Source organism: Gadus macrocephalus, chromosome 11 (genome assembly GCF_031168955.1).
Source record: "Gadus macrocephalus chromosome 11, ASM3116895v1".
NCBI classification, from domain to species: Eukaryota; Metazoa; Chordata; class Actinopteri; order Gadiformes; family Gadidae; genus Gadus; species Gadus macrocephalus.
In genome coordinates this window covers 12,291,268-12,315,843 of record NC_082392.1, presented here as the reverse complement: position 1 = coordinate 12,315,843, position 24,576 = coordinate 12,291,268, and the positions used below count along the sequence as shown (strand labels likewise).

Genomic DNA, 24,576 nt, shown 5'->3' with positions numbered 1-24,576 from the left:
TTGCAGACACTTTTATCCAAAGTGACTTTCAAATGCAGTCTTAATGGAGAAGCTAGATCATTTGGACACCTTGCTCAAAGATGTCTACAAGTTGGCTCAGGACGTTTGGGATTCAAACCCGGTACCTTTGGCAAACCCTAGCAACTACCCTATCTCCTACCACAAAGAACCCTGGCCTCAGGGTGTGGCTGAATAGGAGGCAGTGGTGCACCTCTCTGGTGTGTGACTGGGCATAGAATACACCATAATAGAACAGGACAGAATCCTCAGTAGTGGACTGTTTGGATTCTCCACCCTGAGTTCAGACAATTTCAACTCTGACCCCTCGTAGTGCATCCAATCATTCTACAGCTTTGTTTGGCATTCTAAGTCCAGGGGAGTCCAAGTACCAACGGCTTTCTTCATTTTCCAAATGAGTTAAAGGCACTGAACTCGCCTGTTGTCCTGGATATTCCAAACGCTCAATCAGTGCTCGTCGTGGGCTGACTGCTAATGACTACTTTTACATGATGTTGTTTGGTATGTGCGCCCAGTTGGTGACAGTGAGAGTTGTGCCCACAGGGGGAGAACAGTGATCTGTGCCTACTCCATAGAGGACATCGACCAGGCCTTCTCCACCTCCAAGCTACGAGGATACAGCAGCCCCTTCACCGGAAACCGCCCCGGAACGGTGAGGAAGAGACAGCCAGAGGGACCGAGATAAAGAGAGAGAGGAGGAGATAGAGAGAGAGAGGGAGATAGAGAGAGGGGGAGAGATAGAGAGAGGTACCGAGATATATAGAGAGAGGGAGATAGAGAGAGAGAGGTAGAGAGAGAGATAGAAGAAAAAAGAGAGGGGGGGGGAATGAGAGAGGGAAAGAGGAAGTTAAGTTGAGAAAGAGGGGGGATACAGATAGTTAGAGAGAGAGAGAGAGAGAGAGAGAGAGAGAGAGAGAGAGAGAGAGAGAGAGAGAGACAGAGAGAGAGAGAGAGAGAGAGAGAGGAGAGAGAGAGAGAGAGAGATAGAGAGAGAGAGAGAGAGAGAGAGAGAGAGAGAGAGAGAGAGAGAGAGGGAGAGCGAGAGAGAGAGATTTAATCTGAGGTCAATTAAACCGGCTGTTTATCATTCAGTTGAGTATTCTGCTAAACGGGGGAAACCTCGCAGGAACACAAAAACCACCAAGCAACACGAGTCAGCTTTTATTTCCAAGAAGCGATGATGTCTGGCCTATATGTGAAGACAAAAGCCCCAAGAGGGTAACACAAAACATGGAAGGAAGGTTTTTTAATTTGGATATTTCCGTTTGAAGCCGTCTCTCCTCTGACCACCACTCCCTCCCCCATCTCCCCCCTGTTCCCCATCTCCCCCCTCTCCCCCCTCTTCCCCCTCTCCCCCATCTCCCCCCTCTCCCCCCACCAGTGTGTCCGCAGGAACTCCACGGCTGGGGGCCACAACGACATCAAGAACCTGGGCATCATCCGGTACCACCCTGAGATCGAGGACGTGATCCGGCCGGTGGGCGTGGCGCCGCTGGACCTGCCAACCGACGACCAGATCACCCACACCGTGGCCGACATCGTGCTGGCAGTCAACGATGAGCACTACAGCGTCCTGTACCTGGGGACTGGTGAGTGTGTGTGTGTGTGTGTGTGTGTGTGTGTGTGTGTGTGTGTGTGTGTGTGTGTCTGTGTGTGTGTGTGTGTGTGTGTGTGTGTGTGTGTGTGTGTGTGTGTGTGTGTGTGTGTTTTTGTGTGTGTGTGCGTGTTTGTGTGAGTGCATGTCCGCGTTTCTTTATGCACATCCTTTATTGAGGTTAAACCTCAAAGCTTGTTTAACTGTGTGTGCGTGTGTTTGTGTATGTATGTATGTTGTTGTGCGTGTGTGTGAGTTATGTGTTATGTAAAGTATGTCCCTGTGCATTAATACTGCTGGGACGGTAACATTAACAGTGACCGTCTCTGAATGGCTAGAATCACCCACATGTTATATCGCTTTCACGTGGTGATCTTACATTATGTGCCATCAAATGTCTGACTTTGTTGTGAACGACCTTCTCAGTAGTCAAGAGGAGTAGCCAACTTCCTGTGATGGATAGTGGCACTTTGAAGCCATCTTGAAAGTCAGAGCGGTGGCCATTAACAAAGCCAGCCGGCCTGGGCCTTGGCCCCGATAAAACTACAACGGTAACTAGATGCACTTTGGGAAGCTCTATTTGCCGCCCCTGGTGATGGAATCACCAGAGTATATCCTGCACTGCGACAGCGGATGGTGAACCAATAATTATAGCAGAGACCAGCGTGGTGGCGGGAGGACAAATCACTCTTAGTTTGCAATGGTGGGGGGGGGGGGGGGGGGGGGGGGCAGACATCTGCTGCTGTTGTTCCAGAGTTAGAGGTGGTGCAGGCCGTGGTGAAGGTTGGTTTAATGTTGACCCTGTCAGACCAGTGACCTGGTGCTGTGTTGTGTGGTCTCTATGGATCAACATTTGCCAGACCCAACCCATTCAAGACTGGTGTATTAATTCCTGTTGCCATTGACAAAGAAATGAAAGACCCTCCCCAGCCCTCCATGGTGCACTCTATCTGAGGGCATTCTCACCTGGTGGTGGTACATTGATTCATGCTAGTGTTTATTTGACTTGTGAAATGTGAGCCCCCCCAAAGCACGACGTTATCACAGATGATCTAATCCAAAATAATCAAATAGTGTCGAATGAAATCGAATATAGTTTGTGGTACGGACTAAAGATCCAGCTAGATGGATTTTTTCATCAGGACGTTACCCATTCCATTTCCTCCTCCCAGCTTAAACAAGCAGACCCTTTTTTGAGTGTTGCATTACCATGGTAACATATTTAGACCACAGAACCCCCCCCCCCCTGTTCCCAAGTGAAGCCGCTGGAGCGCCACAGCGAGGATTGTGGGAAAGGGAACAGGGTGCTGGGAAAAGCTGGTTGTCATTTTTTTTATTTTCTGTGAGAAGAAGAAGCTGTGAGAAGAACACACTGTACTCTAAACAGGCTGCTGCCCTTTCATTTCCACTCTCCATGCGCACACAGACACGCATCTATAGACTGATGAACACACACAAGCACACATACTTTCATGGACACAATCAAAGGCAGACACACACAGACACACACAAACACATTCATACACACACAGAGGACAGACACACACAGACCCACAGACACACACACACACACACACACACACACACACACACACACACACACACACACACACACACACACACACACACACACATACACACAGTCCTCCACTCGCTCCAACAACTCGGACTGTAAGTACAAGTACAAATAACAATTGGCTGAATCGCGGAGGATGTCAGACTTGACAGCATAAAGAGTGTTAGTGCTGGTGGCTGGGCAGCAGAGTGATTTACAGCCGGGGCTACTGTTTTGTCGCCCTGGGGGTATGTGAAAAAAACGGAAACAAACTAAAAATGATGAATTGATTGTGTGATAAAAATAGGAAGTAGATATTTTTCGTATGTAAAATTCATTTTCCGTCTCATGTGCATTGAGCTTGTGCGCTGCAGTGTTTTCTTTTTGCCACTGGTGAGGTAGAATGGGATCTGGGGGCTGCACGACTCAAAAGAGGCTGAGCACCGCTGACTCAGAAGACTGGAAAGCCAAGAGGTGATTTCTAAAGTATGTCTTTGTCTCTCTCGTGAAATGCACATTTAACGCTGGCCTGGGCCTGAAAAGGAGTGTCAATAAGATAATCGATTCGCCTGCAGAGCCAGTCTCGTTCGCTTTGAGGCGTTCATCTTTGACGGCCATACAACTATGGACACGCCCGATCTCGTCTGATCTCGGAAGCTAAGCAAGGTCGGGCCTGGTTAGTACTTGGCTGCCGTGCATCATCCAAGTGGGTGCTACACACTGGTGGTGGTTAGTGAGGTCCCCCCTTCACTGTAAAGCGTCTTTGAGTGTCTAGAAAAACACTATATAAATTCAATCCATTATTATTATTATTGAACTTCTACGTTCAATGTTCTCCCCCTACTTTCTTTTTCAAAGATATGGGTCAGAGTCCTTCACAATGCTGCAGACCCAGTGGTACATGGCAGCACATCAGGAAATTCGATGTGTGACATGTCAATGAGCCACCTTTTGAATATTGAGTGGTTAGTAGACTACAAACCTGACAAATTGTGTCCTTTTGACGTTCAAAAGGACACCATTTGTCAGCTTAACTATCTCCTGCATGACTAGCTCAGGCCCACTGAGCTCTGAATACAAATCACCTCTGATGTAGACGGCACACACCAGGCACGCCAGGGTGGTTACGCCATGATTAGACTCAAATAGCCTACGTGCTATTCTGCCCCACGGGTCTCCGACATCCTCGCCTCCACCTGAAAAACACCTGTCACATGACGATGAATGCCTAGAGTCTAGACCTCTAGAAAAAAATCCACGTTTGGCTTTGTTCTGTTTTCGACTCTGATAACCCATGTGTCTTTTATGATGAGGCAATTTGCCTCTCCTAGGAACCCAGACCTTTTCCATTACATGAGCAGAACATGCGCTGAGAGGTGTGCAGGTCAGGCTGTAGAAATTGGTGAAGAACCTATTATATTTGACTAAGAGTCAGACCACCCAACCTTAGAGAATATCGTGTTCCTGCAAAACCTATGAGACTGCAATGAAGGGGTTACATTGAGAAACATCTAGAAGGCTGTGGTTGTATTCAGGGTGGCTCAAGGTTCGGGTGCATGTATGTATTCATTTGGATGAATGAATGAACAAATGCAGGGACACGTGAAGGCTTAAAAACGACTCACATGGCAGAATGTGGACTGATTATCTTGTCTTTTCAGCGTAATGTCAGCTGGTTCCAAACGACCAATGAAGGGCAGTTAAAGGAGAGGGAAGGGATGTAAGAGTTAATTAACAAGATAAGATAAATATCAGAGGAAAAAGAGCGTAAAAGATAATACAAATTTAAAAAAGCTTTTAATCTGCCAGTGCTTTAAACTGTATTATCATAATTATAGGAGCAGATGTATATGTTTGAAAAAAATTGACTCCCAAATCGTGTGAAAAAATCATTGTTCGTCGAAAATCAAGTTAAAAGAGTCGAAGCAGGGAGAAAGGAAATTCAAATCAAACACAATATGCTCGATATATTTGTAGCGCATCAAAACACTGAGAAAGTGTAAAGTGAATGATAAGCGAAATATGAATACAGCTCAACAATTGCGGCTTTAATAGATACAAACCTGCTCCCATAGAAGCACAGCATTATACCTCAAAATGGCAGAGGGAGTATTAGCAGGTGCACTCTCATGGCTGTGATAGTGTGCTAGCTCCTTCAGCAGCCTACAAAAGACCTCTCTCTTTCTCTCTCTCAAGGCATCACCAGGCGCGAGGCTATATGCCACACATCCTGCACAGATTAGCAGCGGGTTTTAAGCTGTCAAGCTCAAGACTCCATCACTATTTTTGTATTTGTTTTGAGTGCGTGAGTGTGCTAGAGGCTTGACCCACAAGAAAGCTCTGCAAGCCGGGTGTTTGAGTGTCTGGATGTGTTTTTGTGTGTGTGTGTGTGTGTGTGTGTGTGTGTGTGTGTGTGTGTGTGTGTGTGTGTGTGTGTCTGTCTGGTGTGAGACATCTGAGTGTCTCTTATGTTTGCATAATATCTCAGTGCCTCATATTATGTTAATGTATACCCTCTGTGTGGCTGTTTCTGTCTTTGTGTGTTTGTGTGCGTGTCTGTGTGCGTCTGTGTCGGCCCTCGTGTCTGTGAGATCCATATGCGTGTCTTGTGCGATGTTTAATATCTCTGCACCATGTCTTAGTGTGTGTGCGTTTCTCTATCTACTCACAACTCCACAGAGAAATGTGCCAGTGCACATTGTATATCTGATCTATCTTCCATGTTCCCTGTGATTGTGATCGACCCTGACGTGCTCCTCTCTCTGCTCCACCAGAACAAGGCAAGGTCCTCAAGGTCCTGCACACCAGTGAGGACGCCTTCGTCATCGCCCAGTACACCCTGTTCCACAATGAGGGCCCCGTCCAGAACATGGCCATTGACGGGCCAAAGGTAATGAGCTACAAGTTAGAACATAGAGCGCTCGACTAAAACCTTCAAAGTAGTAAACTGGACACGTGACACCAGGGCACACCTGGCGTCACAATGTTATTCCACGATTGAAAAAATGGAATAACATTCAATTTTACCCCAGGAAACAATCAATGTAAAACGATTGAGGTCATCGTTTATGGGTGACGTTGGAGAATTGTTGCTAGAGTTCGCCATTGAGATTTGTTTTGCTTGGACGCACCCATCGAACGCGACCCCAACATGATCGGTGGGGCGCATCCCATTGATTATTATGGCAGCGTTTCCCAGCCAAATGCAAACGCTGACAGAACGCTCACTCAACCCGCTACTCAGCAGCTGAAGTGGAGCTGATCCTAAGAGTGGTCGAGTGCCTTAGTGGACTGCTAGCAATAAAATGCTTTTGTTTGTAGTCTTAGAAATGTATTTATTTATTACAAGGTTTATAACCAATTCCAATCAGTCATATAACTTTATGTATAAAGGGAGATTTGTTTTATTTGTGTTAATCACTGTTAAACAAACAGTAATTACTTAATTTTACAAAAATATTTTTTTCTTTTTATGAAGCCTAATAGGCGATGACACATTCATCACCACATCATCGTCTAACACCCCATCATCCTCTCCTCCTCCCGCTTCTCACAGGGACACCTCTATGTTGGCACAGCGATGGAGGTCCAGAGGCTGCAACTGGCTGACTGCGGTCGTTATGGTGACACGTGCAGGGACTGCATCCTCTCCCGGGATCCGTACTGCGGATGGGACAGGGCCAGGAGGAAGTGTGTCCCCATTCCAACTGGCTACAACATCACCACTGGGTGAGTTAGGAAGTGGCCTCGCTGCCACCAGGCTGCTGCAGGCTCCGGAGGACCACATAAAAGCCGGATGCGAATTGTGTTGTCACGGTTACGGCCCCACGTTCAATATTATGCTGCAGCCTCTATGGCTTAATGACGAAGCTATATGATGCGTTCACTGAATGTCTTTTCTCTTTTGTTTCCTTTTCCTTTGTGTGTGTGTGTGTGTGTCTGCTTGTTTAAATATTTCTCCATTCATTACGTTCTCGAGAAAATCAAATGAAAGACAAAGAGAGAGAGAGACACTCATACACACACAAACAGAACAGCGCTACAGAAATAGATTTATTCGGCGTTGGCAAAATGTTTCATCTTTATTTATTGTTTGCACTTATAAACTGCAAACAGATAATAAATATGTTATTGTAAACTAACCTCATCATTTATATAAGCAGCATGAGAAATCAAACGCCTGCAAGCTATGTTATGAAGTCATGTGTCCATATTTTGACGAACTAAATTTGAATGTATTTTAAAGTCTTGTAGCTAGTAAATAACCATGGAGGTTAACGGCAGAGATATAAATAAACCAGGTCTTCACAGAGAGTGCCTTTTCATTTTAACTTTGTGGATCTGAAAGAGAGATTTGTTTTAACAGACCTCTAATTCTTAGCCCAATAGTTGATCTTCGACTTACAGGCAATTTATTTTTGTTGCTTACTGTTACTAAATGTTTCCTCTCTCCCCCTCTCGGTTATTGTCCAACAGGTCTCTGATTCAGAACCTCGATCAGTCCAACGCTTCTGTTTGCGGGGTAGCTGCTGGTGAGTGTAAATCATCGTTCTTCTCTTCTCTTGTCTTAATTAAATATTTCAGAGCTCCACAGCTACAGATTATTATCATATAATTGAGGCCCGGAAAAAAGCCTTCAGGGCAAATACTTTCTTCAAACTATCAACTGATGCCCTGCTTCCAATCCCGAAGACGGGTTTTAACCTTGGGAAGAGTGATTTACAATGAATATGTACGATGGTGTTGGGGGATACAATATGCAGTCTTTTCCGAACGGCCAAGGCCAAACTTCATGGAAGCAAAGAAGTAAACAAAATGATGTTTGTAGTTTCCACTGAAGAAAGTTTAGACAGTTATTTTAAGCCAGATGCCTTTGAGCTATGAGAGGTGACGCAGCAGCCGTAAAAAAGTCTTAGTCGAATAGTGTCTTAGTCGAATAGAGATCACTGACTCTCCTCTCAAAAATAGTTTAACCATTAGGAATTACTGTATATTCGTTTTTAGATGCATCTACAAAGGTATCAACTCTAGATTATGCTTTATGATTTCAAAACAGAACACACAAGAATCTCAACTTCTTCCTTTTTGCATGATCTCCTCATGATCATGAAGATATCCACAGCTAATATATTCACACTATATTACAAAATGTTCAATAACAGTCCAGAAGTTCATCTTATCGTCATTTCCCCTACCTCTCCCTTGGTCAGCAGCCCAAAAGCAACACAAAACCTCCCCCAAGAACGTGGTGGTGGGGTCCAGCACCTCCGTTTTCCTGCCCTGCCCCGTGCGCTCCTTCCACGCCACCTACCGCTGGGAGATGGACAACTTCATGAAGAGCTACCCCTGCCTGTTCTCCGGGGACTCATGCGTGCTGGGGCCCACAGCGGTGGACCTGCCCCTGAAGGAGGGCGTGTTCCGCTGCATGGCCACCGAGGACGGCGTCAAGACGGAGGTCATCTCCTACCGCTTGGTGTACAACGCGGGGCCCCTGGCCGCCTCGCTGGCCTCCACCCTGGGCTCCTCCCTGCTGCTGGCGGTGGCCGCACTCTGGCTGCTGTAACTCTAGCCCATGCTAACGCTAACCCCTGTCTCTGTCTTCACGAGGTCTCCATGGTGACAGGAGGAATAAGAGGCGGGCGTGGCCACCGTCTGAGGTCCAGGTCAGGTTCGCAGAGCATGGAGGTACAAAAAGAGTTTGAGATGCTCTCCTCGAGGAACCTTTTTCTCCCGTATTGATTTTATTTTATTTTTTTTAATTTTTTTGGGGGGGAAAATGTGTGAAAAAAGTTTTCAGGCCGAATGTCAGATTCAATTGATAAAAAAGCATAATTGTAATGGTCGTAGTATGAAAGCTGCATCAAATCAAAACCACATATTTTACAATGAGTCGTCTGCAAATTGAAGCATTGTTGCCTACGAATTATAGGAAACATATCAAGAATGAATCGAGATCCACACTCCGACAAGTGCTTTGCGAACCTTGCCTTTTCTGACTTAAAAATAAAATACATATCCGACAAGTGGAGGAAAAATACAATACTAAGCCAATTACAATATTTCCGCCAGTCCGCAAATCACTTTAATAGCTATACTTAATAGTGCTTATTTGTGAAATTGTGAACCTTTATCACTGCTCATACATCTAAACACACATACACACATGCTCATTGAAACTTTGTTCGTACATCTAGCTAGTGCATCTCTATAAGTAAAGGAAATAAATAAATCTGATAAGGAGATCTGATGAAACTCTAAGAAAGCCTTAACTCTTTTGGGACATTGGCCCCTAAGCACAATCCTTTGGCAGACGAGGAGGAGGTGAAACATGGCCGCAACGCTTGTCTCTGTAAGCACTGCAGTCAAGCGCGACGACAGTGTTGGGGAGCAAGCAGCCGCCTCATGACAGGAAGTAGGTGGATGGGTACAAACTCATTCTGGAAACATCACTGTGTCTCAGCAAAAAAGGCAGGGTTTGGTTTTTTTTTGGAACGATATCAGTCGTATTTTATCTTACTCTTTGTTCTTGCTGTTTCTTGCTCTGCTCTGTGCTTTTTATTTAAACAATCGTGTGGTAATAACAACCCAAATATGTGATATATTTTTATCATACTATAGGGCTTGTACATCGTGACGTCACAATGCAATGGCTGCCTCCGTTTCGGAAGTATAGGAGCAAAGGAATGTTATTGGTAGTGATGGTGTTTGGTTATTGTTTAGTGATTAATCGTGAAATTATTTGTCCTTACCGGTGACATTGTTCTGTTTGAAACTGCTGCAGCGTTTCTCATGCGAGATGTGGCAAAACAACGTTTTGATAAGCCTAGGTTAGGGTATTTTTTCGTTTAGGGTTTAACATTACTACTACCCTCTTGATTCAACACAATGGGGGAGTATCGCCAACAAAAAATCCCATGATGCATTCTGATGTACAAGCCCTATTGCTATTACAACTGTAGAAAATATCAAGTGGAAATCCTTTAAGAAATTTGGATATTATGACCAAAACAGAAATACACTGAACCTAAATACAAATATTTTATTATGCAGAAAGGGAGTCCATGAAATACTGTGTATCCAATAATGTAATTATAAGTTAATAATTCGTATTTTATGGATGATGTGCCATAATGCCATAAAGCAGCGTAAAAAAAAAGAGCTAATACAAGATGTTTTCTTTACTTTTCACGCTTTTGTTGGTGGTCAGACTATTATGTTGACCCGACAGCGTTTGTCTCTGACTCTGGCCCCAGCAGCCAGAGCAGCCAAGAGGGCTCCTGTGTGTACCATTCAGCTCATCCTGGACCCAAATGCATGACTTTTGCTTTGCATTCATCCCTCATCCAATGTACAAACAAAAAATAAATTGTAAATGTGGTGTGCTTTTTTGCTTTCACCTTTTCAGTTCCAAAAAAGACATCCACATGATAGTGCAATGGGCAGAGGAGGATTAAAGTTTCGTAGTTTGTGTGTTAGATTTGTTGTTTCATAGTTTAACCTGAGAATAGAAAGAAAGGTTGTGATTGTTAGAATGTGCTATGTGAAGAATGTTATGTATTTCATTGCTCTGCCAGTGCTGAATCCTACCGTTGCTGCCTATGTATGTGACTGTATTGTCTTGTTAGTTTGAGGTTTTATAGGCCATAGTTATAACATGATGTGTAACCATCGAATACTTTGACCGCGACCACCCCACTCCAGCCAAGGGAGACCCATGTTAACAGGCAGACTTTGACTGGGTTGATTTTCATACCCAGCCAAAGCGCCCAGAAGAGAAAGAGATGGCATGATTCACTATCTTAACCTAGCGCCAGAGGCAGATCCCAACGCATTTTGCTTAACCTCCTAGTGTTATCATTAACAACAAAACATATTCTCTCTGTGGTGTTGATTGTGTGACAGTTACACTGCTGTTGTACTACAATTTCCACTCCTAAAATAACACTGAATCTATAGACCAAAGGCTTGCACGGTAATTCATAATATAGCGGTCGCTGCAACTGGCCACGGAAATCATTGTTCAATAATATTGCTTCCCCCCGGCTTAACCAAACTAATTATTATGTCGGGGACAACATAAATAGGCCTAGGCAATCAGACTTTGGGGCCGACAGACAATGATTATTAATTTCGGTCCAAGGTGGAAATATATAACAATGGATGAATCTTGCCGTCAGTAAACAGTCTCACTCTGCGCCTGGTCTGGTTGTTTTGTCCTCCTAATGTGAGGGCTGCTGCTTACTGCATTGCACTGAAACAGACTGTGAACTGTGTCGTATACTAGCGCTTGTCCACATCCACATGCCTGGTGGTTGGCTTGTTCCCCTGTACCAATCTATTGCAGCAGACACTTCATCCATGCAAAGGGCTTAGAGACATCATCGCAGCACATTGGGGACTGAATCCAGTACCTTTTGGCAGAAAGGTACCCCCTCCCCCCCCCCCCCCCCCCCCCCGAGCATCAACCCCAGCAGAACCATATGGCCCAAACACTGCTAGTTACACATGCAAGAAGGCTTTGCTTTATGAGGAGTCCAAAGCCCCACCGGGCTCAATCTTAACTGCTGTAATCTGTACCATCGTGTTTTCTAAAAACACGATGTTTTGTGTTTTGTGTGGATCACAGAGCGGCACGGCGCTGCAGCCAACAGCGGTTCAATTAAGAAAATGAGCCTCGGCGTCGGCCATTGTTGGGCCCGTGGGGCTTCCTCTTCTGCTTCCCTTGTTCGGTTTCGGTTTTAGCACCTCAATGAAGGGCCGTGTGTCAGGACGGTAGATGGTAAAAGCAGGCAGTGAGTTGAGGCTGCAGTATAGATTATGTTCACTCTTCATTGCCGCTCTGGCCGGTGCTACTGGTGTATTATATACAGACGATTCCCATTGAGCACTTTAGTTAATCACCCCCCACTACAGGCCATCGCTCTAATGACATCACTTAATACGCCTAGCACAGCACAGGCTGCATCTGCCCTTGAAACGGGCTCAGAGCTGCTGATGCTTCTGCTATTGCTGCTGCACCCAAGGCTACGGCATACTACAGGTTTTTAACACACAGTCATACTCATAAACCGGCCGTTTAACAAAAACACTGGCTTTCAGGCATTCAGGACCTGTTGCAGACGAATCAGCTGGATCGGGTGAAGTTAGTTGTCCTCCGTTTCTACTTTGGGTTTTTCGAGTGCCAAGTAGGCAACTATATCTTATGTGTGTGCCACAATTATGTGTCTTGATATCTATATCGATTTATATATAAGTTTAAAGATAACATGACAGATTCTAATAAAGTGATTTATATATGTTCCATGCCCTTCCAATGCCACCTCATGTATTTTTAAAGGACATAACATCCATCCATAATGACGTGTTTCCCAGAATTTAAGATGTGCAGTGAAAATTAATAAAGTACTCAAATGATATCTCTCACGTTTTGCCTGTCAAATTGATCCTGTCAAATACACATGTAGGCTAATAGCCTTTGCTACATATCTATTAACCTATTTATACAGATATCTATCTTAATAGCCGTTGATCTGTTTGGATATATCTGTCTAGTCATTGGAATGCTAGGAGTATGGATCATTGGAGGGGATGCACTACTAACAAGACACAACTAGACACAAAATGGTTGACGACAGCTGATGAGAATTCAAGATAGGAAAGCTTTACCGCCATCTATAGGTCATACGGAGAAGTGTTCTCTTTAAAAATGAAAAATGGACTAGTGTTATTCATGAGAGCAAATCTATAGTAATGTATTAATGATAATGATAGAAGTATAAATGTTAGTATGAATAGTTATAATATTTAGAATAATCCTGACCATGTTTTGCCATTAGGATTTATTCCTTATGCCTCCAGTCTCACATCCCGTTGATAGTCTTGCAATATTGTTAATCTAAAAGAAAGGCAAAGTGACCTCAAATACATTAAAGGCACCCAGTGCAACTTTATGTAAACATTCAATGAAAAATAAACATTCAATTTCTAGTCTTTTTTACACGTAGTAAGTTTCAATAACTCCATACCATTACATATCGACATTCAAGGAGCAAAGATGAGACGTCGTTGTGTGGTGAGAACTGATAGAAAATCGTAAACAACAACAATCGCCGGTGGGGAGAAGCCATTTTTCCATTGACTGGAAGCCTGCTTTATTTATTGTAGGTTACAAAAAATAAAGAAAATGGCGGCATTGTTGTTGTTATCGATTTTGTATCAGTTCTCACCACACAACGACGTCTCATCTTTGCTGCTTAAATGTCGGTATGTAATGGTATGGAGTTATGTTTGTGTGTTTTGTATGGAGTTATGTTTATTTTTAAGCCTCGAAAGTTGCACTGGGTGCCTGGAGCAGTTTCCTTAATGAAAACCCTAAACCATGCAAGCTCTTGCGCAAGCCAGTACACACACACACACACACACACACACACACACACACACACACACACACACACACACACACACACACACACACACACACACACACACACACACACACACACACACACACACACACACACACACACACACACACACACACACACACACACACAACATTCCTGCAGTGTGCACAGTACACACACTCTGCCTCACTCTTACATACCCACACAGGCATGAGGAAGAAGAGGGAGGACCACAGTTGAGCTCAACTCGGATCTCAGGTCCCACTTTGCTACAAGCAGGAATTCTGGGGGAGACGGCACATGGACCGTCCGGAAACCAAGACATGAAAGGGGTGGAGACTATCTTCTGTCACCTTTTCCATTACGGAGATATTCTACCGAAGAAAACTCATTCTCCCAATTGGATAAAGCATTCAGAATGGGATTATCATAATTGTATTTCTACAGTGGCACGGTGTATTTGAAACCGTCACAGACACGTTTTTACATTTTACCGCTGCCGAGTGTATGTTCAATTACACGCTTACAAATCCCTGCCTCCGGTCACATGATTGGTCGAACGCATTGAGGTAAAGATTGTGAAACGCCCCTTTCACATAGATTGCAGCTACATTTCATCTAAATTCTGATTTGTGAGAATAGAGTTGGTTATAGTGCGCACCAGTGAGTGTCGAGACTTTGAACTGAGCGGGTTGCTGGTCAGTGTCTTCAACTGGGAGGACCTCTTAGGTACGTAGTTTGTTTATATGCTGAAGTTATTCTGAAGGCTGCGTTGGTTTTGTAAGTGTGCCTCATAGTGCGCTTTGGCATCAGTTTTTAGAACAACAAAAGTAGTTGAGAACATAATTACAATCGGTTATAACGATTATTTGTTGCCAATCACTGTTGTTACTCTGTGTGTGTGTGTGTGTGTGTGTGTGTGTGTGTGTGTGTGTGTGTGTGTGTGTCGTGTTTTTATTTTTTACTGTGCCTTTTGTATGTACGTTTCTTTCTTTGTATTGGTGTATGTGTGTGTTTATGTGTGAATATTTCAATATTGTAATCCATTTTGCCATTGTGTCTTGAAACCATTTACATTGCATGGATCTAACACAACAGGTAAAACAGGATAACAAGAAAACAGAATAACAGATAGACAGGTGTTCCCAGAGTTCGATTAATAAAATAAAAAATAATGATTACTTTAGTTCGATCTGTTAGTTATTCGTTGACATCTGATCGATCATTGGCTGTTACCAAGGTTACAGGATCAGCTTCTTGCATAATCAATAAACCCTCAACAAATTCAAACAATTAAGCCAGGTTACAGACATAAAGGAAACCACTTTTTAAGCAGGCAAACCTGAAACCTGAAACCTTATTTCCCAAGGATCTGTCATCAGCATACTTTTTTAGGAAAACTTCTGTCTTTTGCAAACAGCTTTTCTGGAATGACTTATGGATATACAGACGTTTAAATCATTCAATAAGGTAGACTAAGGCAATGTTCAGTTTCTAACAGAAACACTCAATTATACCAAGCAAGACACACGGTGGCTGTGACCTGGCACAGTGTGATCAGGCTTGAATCAGGCCGCGAACATCTGCTCCAATATGTGATAGAAGCCTGAAGAGGAAGCCAAGGCATTTCCTTTGGAACATTTGTTTTTGTACTTAACTTTCTCTTCAACTCTGGTTTAAAGAAAAAGTCTCTGTGTCAACTATAAATGCCATGAATCCCATTCGATGAACGCTTCAGATATAACTCATATGTATTTCATCCCAATGAATATTAGAAACAAAGACACTCAAAGTCCTCATTGTTCTTGCTGGCACTAGAATGAACCCTAATGAGTTGAGTGATTGCGTTCTCTTAGATATCTCTTGATATGTAGGCTCACTTTTTGTTTGTTTATTGCCTTAGCCTAAACGTTTGCGTTTCATGTTTGGAATGATATTTTATTTTCTAATCTTTTGACAGAAATAATTTCCCTCGGGATTTACAAATCTGAATCCACTCACAGATGGATTAGCGAGGTCCTATCAAGCTTAAGTGTTTTGTACTAAAGCCTTTTCAAACTTTTTCAAGCTGAGGCCCAGTAAACAAGTAGACCCTCAGCTTTTGGGGCCCACTTAGACATGCATAAATAACCTGAATATAAACAGGATTTCAATTGCCTAATTACTATCAATGTCAAATAAAGTGGGTGTCAGTTTTCAATCAGGGGTTGGTTCAATCGGTTTCAGAGGTATGTGACATGTGATTTGGCAATTGCAGATTCCGTGATGGATTGGTCAATGAGTTTTTGGTGCACATGTCTTTGACTGCGGCCCAGTAGCCACTGCTCCACGGCAGGGGAACCCCTGCGGCCTGACCCATGGTTTGAGAACTGCTGCTCTTCTGAGCGTGGTAGAAAACACTGTAGTACACAGTAACCCTGGGGGAACAGAACAAACCACTCAGAAAAACAGGAACAAATAACAGCTTTTCCCTCAAGTATTATCAAACCATCTTAGGATGTATGGAACTAGTTTTTAGTATCAACATGTTAAAAAAACACTTTTATTAATTTAGCAGCAGGCAATGGTTAGGGTAACTTGCTAAAGAAGGCTTGGCTGTGTACATTGGGGATAAAACCCAGTCTGCTTTCGGTCGGGAGTCAAACACCACATTATTTACCGCTACTTACTTGATGTTTTGACTTTATTTGGACATGGACATTTAAAACCTAGCATGCAGTTGAGAAAGGAAGCACTAACAAAGAGACAGAGACAAGTGGACAGTACGTAGGTGTACTGGACAAAATGGCTGACCCCGGGGTGGAAGTGGTTACACTTCCAGTCGTCTATTCCACCTGTGTTTGTGCTGTTTGTATGCAGCCTGTAAACATCCTGCTGCATCATCAGACCATCAGGGAACATAACCGATGTCACTGTTTGGTGCTGATGTGCTGCTTGGGGTTGTCGGCATGGGTACCGCCGAAGCTTATCGATAAAGACGAACCGCATATCAACAGTTAAGTAAATATCACGTCTAATTATACAGCATTGGACACACACCATGATGACAATCACCAACCAATCAATGACTATGTTGTTGTTTCATCAGTATTACAGCTGTTCATTATTTAGGCCTATTCTTAAGTAACATATTTTTGTGCTATATAGAACATATTTAGTCATAGAAGTAACCAATTAACCGATTATTTTATCCAAAATGTTCGGAAATGTAACTATTTAAAGGCAGAAAGTCTTGCAAAAACAAGACACACGTTTGATAACATTCTAGTCTTGCTTTACAGATGTCAGGCGCACAATGAAAAAACCTTTTCAAAATGAATAATAAGTGGTTGATTATAACTCTACCCATGAAGCATTTATTCATCGTTGACATGCAACCATTGTAAACAATGTAAAAAAAAAAATTGTCAGTAAACATTCTTTCCCCGTTATTGCTGCCAGGAACAAGTCAATCTGGATCTATTAGATTCCTGTAGTATGATTATTGAGTACAGCACTGTTGCCTGGGGTTGTTTAGTTTCACTGCAGAGACACTCTCTTTGAGGACGTTTATTGGCGGCATTATTTCGAATTTCTTACACTGGTTAAGGAGGACAATGGCAAGAAAATCACAATGTCTTTTCAGTCTTCTCCTTTCAAAATAAAGGCTGAATTCTGCATGTTATCTTTACGAGTCCAATGAAAACAAATATTATCCCTCTGCATGTGCAGACGTGTGGTTTCCCAGCCACTGTCTTTGCCAGCTGTGTGCTATAAGAGGCCAACTTCCATAAAACCATTAAATTGGGCCCCTGCACACAACAAAGTGAAGAGTCTGGCTTGTGTGTTTTGAAAACGAGTTTATGCGTAAGAATTAGATTGTTTACCACACATGCCACTCCTACCCAGTGCACTTGTTAACTTGATAAGATAAACTGGGGAGCAGAAAGTATACTTTCAGAATAAAAAGAAACACTTTCTACAAGTGTCTTATTCTTTGAATACAAGGTCAACTTCCAGATCTGTTACCAATATTGGTAGAGAATGATTAACGTCTAGCATTACTGTTCGTTCCTTCTGTTTACCCCAAAGTAGTTGAATGGCTTACCAGCCCGAGTTTACATGCACATTGCAGATGGTTGACCTCTCTGACCTTGTGAAATGGTGAAGTTGTCCTTTAAAGCTCTTAAAAACGATTGCATTGATACTGGGCCATACTTATACCTTACTAATAAATTGTTTAGGCCACATAATATTTTATTGAGTGTAAATCATTGTTTTAATTGGTTAATAATTACTATCAAAGATTTTTCTTGCCTAAAGAATAATAAAACATTAAGGAACAGAGCAAGGAGCAACCCTATAAACAAATAGAGAGCACCATGAATCATTGAATGGATACAGTATATTACTTTCATATATTTACTCAGAACAGTGAGTCCTCTGTGGAAAGTGAGGAGTTTCTTGGCTGGATATCAAATTCTTGTGAGAGTTACATGAAAAGTTGCATGTTTCCCGTAAGAGTCCAAAATCATTTGGATTACACCTAGAGCAGGGACCATGAGGGAAATAAGTGCTTGCACTTTGTCATGTTTTTCTTCTATCCCTAGGATATGTCTTTATTCCAAATTAATCAAATCAAATCAAATCAGCAATATGATGGAAATATTTAATATTCCTGTTCTGTAGTCATTTTCATTAGAAATTTGACTGGTTTGGGAAATGGCTGGACTGTTTCAATGTATTAAACTAATGTTGAATTAATACGCTAAATCAAAACTTGAATTATATTGGATATTATTATCTTTCACATATTTTGAACCCCTGGCCTAGACAAGTTGATAAGAGATTCACAGCCCATCTCTTCCTCGTATTGATCTATAAATGCTATTCAAAAGGAAATTGCTGATCTACTGCAATCTATTGTTCACGTTTGCACAAACATAGGTATTCTATATTGGATCAGACTGTTTGTTTAGTGGGGTTATAAAACCAGATGACACACGCAGGAATAACAATAATGTGGTGATTGCGACGAGTCTGACAAGATAAGACTAAGGGGATAACATGGAGTAAAACTAGTTAAGTAGATATAAATGCGATGCAGTGTAAAGGACAACTTTGTGCTGAATCCTCCAACCTTTTTTTCCCGGGTTGTGTGTCTCAGATGATATGGCTGAGGTTAATATTCCAATATATTAGATATTTGGATGACCTGGAAGTCTAGTGTGGCTGTATTCACTCGTGAATCAACCATCCTGTGCTGGGGTAGGCTGATAGAGTTTCTGGCAACCCTGTATAATGTATGCCAGTGCATACTTTGGTACACATATTCAAATTAATTAAATCATATTAATAAATCAATGCTTACCTTGATTGAAATACCTTAAAAAAAAATTGTACACTGTACTTTCTTGAAACAACTACACAAAGGTACAAAATAGTACATTAGGAAAAACGTTTATATTCGTAGGGTTTCAAACCATGTTAGACTCATCAGGTCGGATGTACTTATAATTTAGAGAACTAGTAATTTATTTGAACAAATTATGCAATTTGTACTCCTGAATTACTGCACATCCTCTGCCATCTGTTTCCTGGAGATGCATTTCAAACCAACATGTTGCTTAAGCTGTTTTTACTCAATGGGTGCATCCGAGAGAAAGATAGATGGATTTCCCTTAACCCGTGTTGTTTCTGCATGGCAGACACAGTGGCAGTTTTCACTTCTCTCTTTCAACCAGGCAGCCACTACTTGAGGGCAACATATCAGTAAGGACATCCCAAGTCAAGGCATTATTGCAGGTGCAGAGTTCTTCAAGGAAAGTGGTCAAATCCAAAGGATAGCTTTTAAGAGACTTTATTTGGTATAAAGTATTTTCGGTATGGTGACTATGGAGCAAAAGGAGAGGAAGCGTGTTGAACACGTGTGAGAGATATAGCTTTAGCTACTTCAAGCCACGGGCAAAGGCCCATGACTCTCTGCGGGTGTGGGTGAAAATCTCTGGGGTCTCCACTTCGAATCCCCTGCTAGGGGACGTCAAGTGGGCGTGGCCGGGGTGACGTAATGGCTCCGCCCCTGTCTATAGGTGTGCTAAAGTAGTTATTGCAGCTTAAGTGTTCGATCCTGCTTCCTAGTGGCTATGTGAGGGTAATGCAGCTTGTGTGTTTGAATCTGCTTCCTAGGGTCTATGTGGAGGCAGCTTATGTTCTTAAAATACGTAACACAGGCATCGTGAAAACAAATGCCATTGCGTTGTTGGATTTACACAGAAAGGCAACCAAGACTTACACCTCTCCTTTCTATTTGGTTTCAGATCAATCTACAATGTTTTGGACATTGCTGAGCCGAAGTGTTCTAATCTGTGGATTGGTAACATCTCATTCCCTGACCACGCCCACGGTCCCCACGACCATCTCCAAAGAAGGACCTTGTCGTATTTACAACTCTGGCCGTTCTGCAGACTGCCAGGGAAGACGGCTCGACCGCATTCCCTGGAGACAATTTCCCTCCACACTGGAGAAGGTGGATCTCTCCTACAACAAACTTCAGGCTGTCTATGCTGAAGACTTCCAGAATCTCCCCCATCTTCAGGTCCTTCAGCTGCAGTTCAATAACCTTTCCCACATTGATGAAGATGCCTTCAAGCACAACCCCATCCTGGAGTCTCTAAATATATTCAACAACTCCCTGCGTGAGATCCCTGCCTCAGCTCTGATTTCGCTTATGAATCTCAAAAAACTCGACATGTCTAATAACCTCTACAAACGTGCCACCTTAGTGGAAGGCTTCTCCAAACTGGTCAAACTCAAAGTCCTTTCCATGGGCGGACCCCTGGTCATGGGACTCAAAAAGGGGGACTTTCAGCCATTGAAAAACATTAAATTACAAGGCTTTGCTATCAAGTGCACTTCCAATTTGAGCTTCTATGAACTTGGTAGTTTAGAGGTGATCCAGACACAGCAGATGGGATTTGATATGGCAATTGACCAAAGACCTCAGGCTCTCCCTTTAATGCTGAGTGATATTGCAAACAAGACCTTCACTGCCATTCAGTTCCGCAACCTATTTGCGTTCATGTACTTCTCAGGGAAGGAAGACATTTTCTTCAATTTAAGGTACGTTAAGGCCTACCAGCTCATCTTTCATCGTGGAAAGTTCAACGAGAATCTTCTACGGATGGCCTTGATGAACATACAGGAGGCCAACATTGTTAAGAGACTGAGGCTTCAGTACATCGACTTTGCTCGTTCACCTACGTTTGAAGACAGCGGTGCAGGATCCAGCATAACAAACCTTAAATTGGATGGATTAGATCTGTGGTAAGTATCCTGCATGCCTGATATGTGTAGAGCTATTGTTTGCTAAACAACGTAATAGAAAAGTAATAGTAGTAGCATTTATTAAATGCAAAAAGCTGTAAATCTTAAAGGGGCTATCCTATTTTAAAGTGATAGATGAACGCTAACTGATTCAGTCGCATTTATTCTCCTTGTGCACTTTGTTATATATAAATTGTTTATTTCTAAATCTGTTCAACCAGGTACATCAGTAATCCTGATGTGCTGCGATTTGACTGGCGCTTCACTTGGTTCAACAAGGTAAAGCAGCTGTCCCTCCAGTATGTGTACTTCACCTCGGTGCCGTGCGATGCCTGGGCAGAGATGGGGAGTGCGGAGACGCTGGACGTTTCCAACAACCGTCTGCAGGACTCTGTGCTCTACAACAAGAGGTGCGACTACACGGGTAGTGTGCCCCATGTTCGCATCTTCAACATGAGCACCAACAGCCTTGTCAGCCTGAAGGAAATGTCATACTTGACTCAGGAGTTTAAGCGACTACAGGTTCTTGATCTGAGCCACAACATGCTGGGTTCCTTGGAGGGAAGCAGGGATTGCGTGTGGAAGCCAAACATCACCAGACTGATCGCTCACCACAACCAGTTTGTGAGTGAGGCCCTGCAGTGTCTGCCCACCACCATGCAGTTCCTGGACCTGTCCAACTGCGGCCTGGGCCAGCTGGACATGACCTACTTCGACCAAACCACCCAGCTCACTGAACTGCTACTCAGTGGCAATAAAATCAAGTTCATCCCTCCGCACTGGCGGAGCGCCTACCTGCGGTCACTTACTCTGGACGGCAACTCGTTTGGGGTCATCAGCGTGGAATCCTTCCGGGAGATGCCTCTACTGTCTCAACTCAGTGCCGGCAATAACCCCTACCATTGCACATGCGAGCTCCATGCCTTCATCCAGCAGACCCAGTCTCAGGGGAAAGTGACCCTCAAGGAGTGGCCTGAGAACTACAAGTGTTATCACCCGGAGCCCTTCCTGAACACTATCATAGCCAATTACCTCCCTGCACACGTGGCCTGTGACATACGGCTGGTGGTGGTCATCTCGGTTGCCGTGACGGCCGCCGTGGTGATGATACTGATGCTGATTTGCTACATTTTCAATATTCCATGGTATGCAAAGGCCACCTACCAAATTGTCAGGGCGAAATACAGAGCCCACAAGGAGAGGGCGGCCGGGGAGGGGGAGGTCTTTGTGTACCACGCCTTCATATCCTACTGTCACTCAGACGGAGACTGGGTCAGGGATCAGCTCCTGCCCTGCCTGGAGAACAACAGGGACCCGTACCGTCTGTGTATTCACGAGAGGGACTTCATGCCTGGAAAGTGGATCATCGACAACATCATCGACAACATTGAAAACAGCCGAAAGGTAACGCAGTATTGTACTTCAGAATAAGTAATGCCTAAGTAATCTGTCTTAGGCTGCCATCTATCTCCAAAGGCTAAAACACCCCATAAAATAACAATTTATTTTAAATGATGTTGATGGAGTTAAAGCTAATTAGACAATTTTTGGGTTATTTTTATTCTCAGGTGATTTTTGTACTCTCCCGGCACTTTGTGAACAGTGAGTGGTGCAACTACGAGCTCTACTTCGCCCAGCAGAGAGCCATGGGCAAGACGTTCAGCGACGTCATCCTGGTGGTGATGGAGCCCATCGACCCCCACTCCCTGCCCAGCAAGTACTGCAAGCTGAAGAAGATGCTGAGCACCAAAACCTACCTGGAGTGGCCGCAGCAGCCTAAGCACCAGCCCTTCTTCTGGGCACAGCTGAAGAGCGTGCTGGGCAAGCCATCTCTGACCAGAGGCAGAGCTGGAAGTACAAGGAGCAGGGCGGCCTCAGAGGGTAGGGCAGAGGCGGAGTGGCCGTCGGGACGATCGAGAGATTTCCCGGTCGGCCGGCCGGCCAGCCAGCGAGTTCAGGTGTAGCGGCCCACTGCGAAGTCAGTTGGACCGGCCCACAGTTGTGAGCGGCCGCGAGGCGTCTGCAAACCGGCCCTGAGCATAATTTATTCCCCGTCAAGACGCCGTGAAAATCCCCGAAATAAACAATATATGTCTCAAGAACATCCAACCAATATTTATACCACTTGCTTACTCTCTATGTCTCATTCATGGTTTTTTTTTTATATTATTTTTTTTTACTTCATTTAATTCTTCATTATTCAGGCGTTACAGAACTTTCATGGCCATGAATAAATAATACGAACTACAGTTTACTTTAATATGTTTGTTCGTGAATTGACGTAATGGAGCAAAGACTCCTGGGATTGGGAAATGCGTTTATCCAATAAACAGCTTGCAGGTCAAGTCCATTTTCGGAAATGTAGGGGGATAGCCCTAAAGACGCGTCAGACAGAGAAGGCGAGCAAGTTCGTGGTTGCTTGCTTTTGCTTGTTGTGGCACTCATGGAAGGCAAGAAGAGAAAAGAGAAAGGAGGGGCTGAAAAGGCCAGAATAAAGAAGAAGCGGATGCTGGAGGGGGATGCATCTAAGTGCTGAAATCAGGCATTAAAGAGTTGTGCAGGTGAATTAGCCAGAGCTCCACCATTGACGTTATTGCTAGGCGGGAGCTAGCTGCTAGTCAAATGTGTATGTGCTGGCTGGTATATTTCAGACGAATTAATGACTTAACTGATCTTTCTCTTTTAATGGATGGAGAATACGTTAACAGATTTGGAACATGTAGTAGTAGTCGTCTAGTCGTGTCAACACGTTACACCGGTATTACCGAGCATAAATGGTATAAACTTTGAAACTAGGTCACTCCGTCAACTCTCCTCTCACACTAGGTGACAGCGTCTTATAACGTTCTATATTATATAATAGTATAATATAATTTTATAGATAATATCACGGCCAAAAGCTCTGCGCCTCCGGATGGCTGTAGTGCGGGGAGCACTACGGCCATCCGGAGTGCTTTTGTTTACCGTCGTTGCTATGGTTACTGGTCTTGTAAAAGGAAGTGCGCCAATTCTCGGAGCGCCAATTCTCTTCCGCACAGAGCAGAACTGTGACCTATTTTACCCATTTTTAATTTCTTAATTATAATTATATCATTCATTTTTACCAATTTTTTTTTTTTATTACTGAAAAAATATATAAATAAACGGTGTTGCAGGGGGGTGGGGCCGGACCGGGGAGGATTCTCCCGGTGGCTATTAGTGCCCCACTCCGCCCCTGGGGTAGGGTGTGCATGCAACCCGGTATCACGCGATTGCGTGCTCCTGCGCACGAACGTTAATCTATTGAAGCGTGTTCCAGAGCACGATAGTCCGACTTTTTGCGTGTTACACAGAACGAAATGTAAACCAATGCATTCTGAATGGGAGTCTTCTGAGACAATTAATGTGCTCCACAAAACGGTACGAGAGAGAGAGAAAGAGAGAGAGGGAAGGACAGAGAGAGAGAGAGAGAGAGAGAGAGAGAGAGAGAGAGAGAGAGAGCGAGAGAGGCTTCAGAAAGGGTGTGCGCAGATAGTACAGTGCACCCTAGTTATGTTTATGCCAAAACCACAAATGCTATATGTATATATATATATATATATATTGCCTAATTATATATATTGCCTATATATATGTATAGGCTATATATATAATTAGGCTATAATTATATTATTTAGCGTGTAATGAGACAATCTATAGCCAAATTGTCGAAGATGCCCGAGAAT

General features: G+C 43.5%; 3 protein-coding genes across 5 annotated transcripts in view; all 3 read left to right on the top strand.

Moving 5' to 3' along the window:
- si:ch211-113g11.6 (uncharacterized protein LOC559008 homolog) overlaps nucleotides 1-12,583 on the top strand; it is a 28,017-nt gene extending 15,434 nt beyond the window's left edge. The window contains exons 9-15 of one of the 2 annotated variants that reach the window (XM_060064608.1): nucleotides 562-670; nucleotides 1,400-1,607; nucleotides 5,942-6,057; nucleotides 6,724-6,896; nucleotides 7,644-7,699; nucleotides 8,381-11,592; nucleotides 11,667-12,583. In XM_060064608.1, coding sequence (XP_059920591.1) covers nucleotides 562-670; nucleotides 1,400-1,607; nucleotides 5,942-6,057; nucleotides 6,724-6,896; nucleotides 7,644-7,699; nucleotides 8,381-8,730 — 1,012 coding nt within the window. In that variant the 3' untranslated portion in view covers nucleotides 8,731-11,592; nucleotides 11,667-12,583. Of the gene's footprint in view, nucleotides 1-561; nucleotides 671-1,399; nucleotides 1,608-5,941; nucleotides 6,058-6,723; nucleotides 6,897-7,643; nucleotides 7,700-8,377; nucleotides 11,593-11,666 lie in introns of both variants that reach the window. The other variant, XM_060064607.1, reaches the window with a different exon arrangement.
- A 1,436-nt stretch (nucleotides 12,584-14,019) lies between these two features.
- tlr18 (toll-like receptor 18) lies at nucleotides 14,020-23,120 on the top strand. Its single transcript, XM_060064605.1, has 4 exons — nucleotides 14,020-14,139; nucleotides 19,867-20,872; nucleotides 21,094-22,276; nucleotides 22,441-23,120. The coding sequence occupies exons 2-4, from the start codon at nucleotides 19,878-19,880 to the stop codon at nucleotides 22,834-22,836; spliced, it is 2,574 nt and encodes an 857-aa protein (XP_059920588.1). The 5' UTR covers nucleotides 14,020-14,139; nucleotides 19,867-19,877; the 3' UTR covers nucleotides 22,837-23,120.
- The window catches only part of s100a1 (S100 calcium binding protein A1), a 32,321-nt gene continuing 21,877 nt past the window's right edge, over nucleotides 14,133-24,576 (top strand). For both annotated transcript variants that reach the window (XM_060064622.1, XM_060064623.1), the window contains exon 1: nucleotides 14,133-14,299. The gene's annotated coding sequence lies outside the window, so the exon portion shown is untranslated. The remainder of the gene's footprint in view (nucleotides 14,300-24,576) is intronic.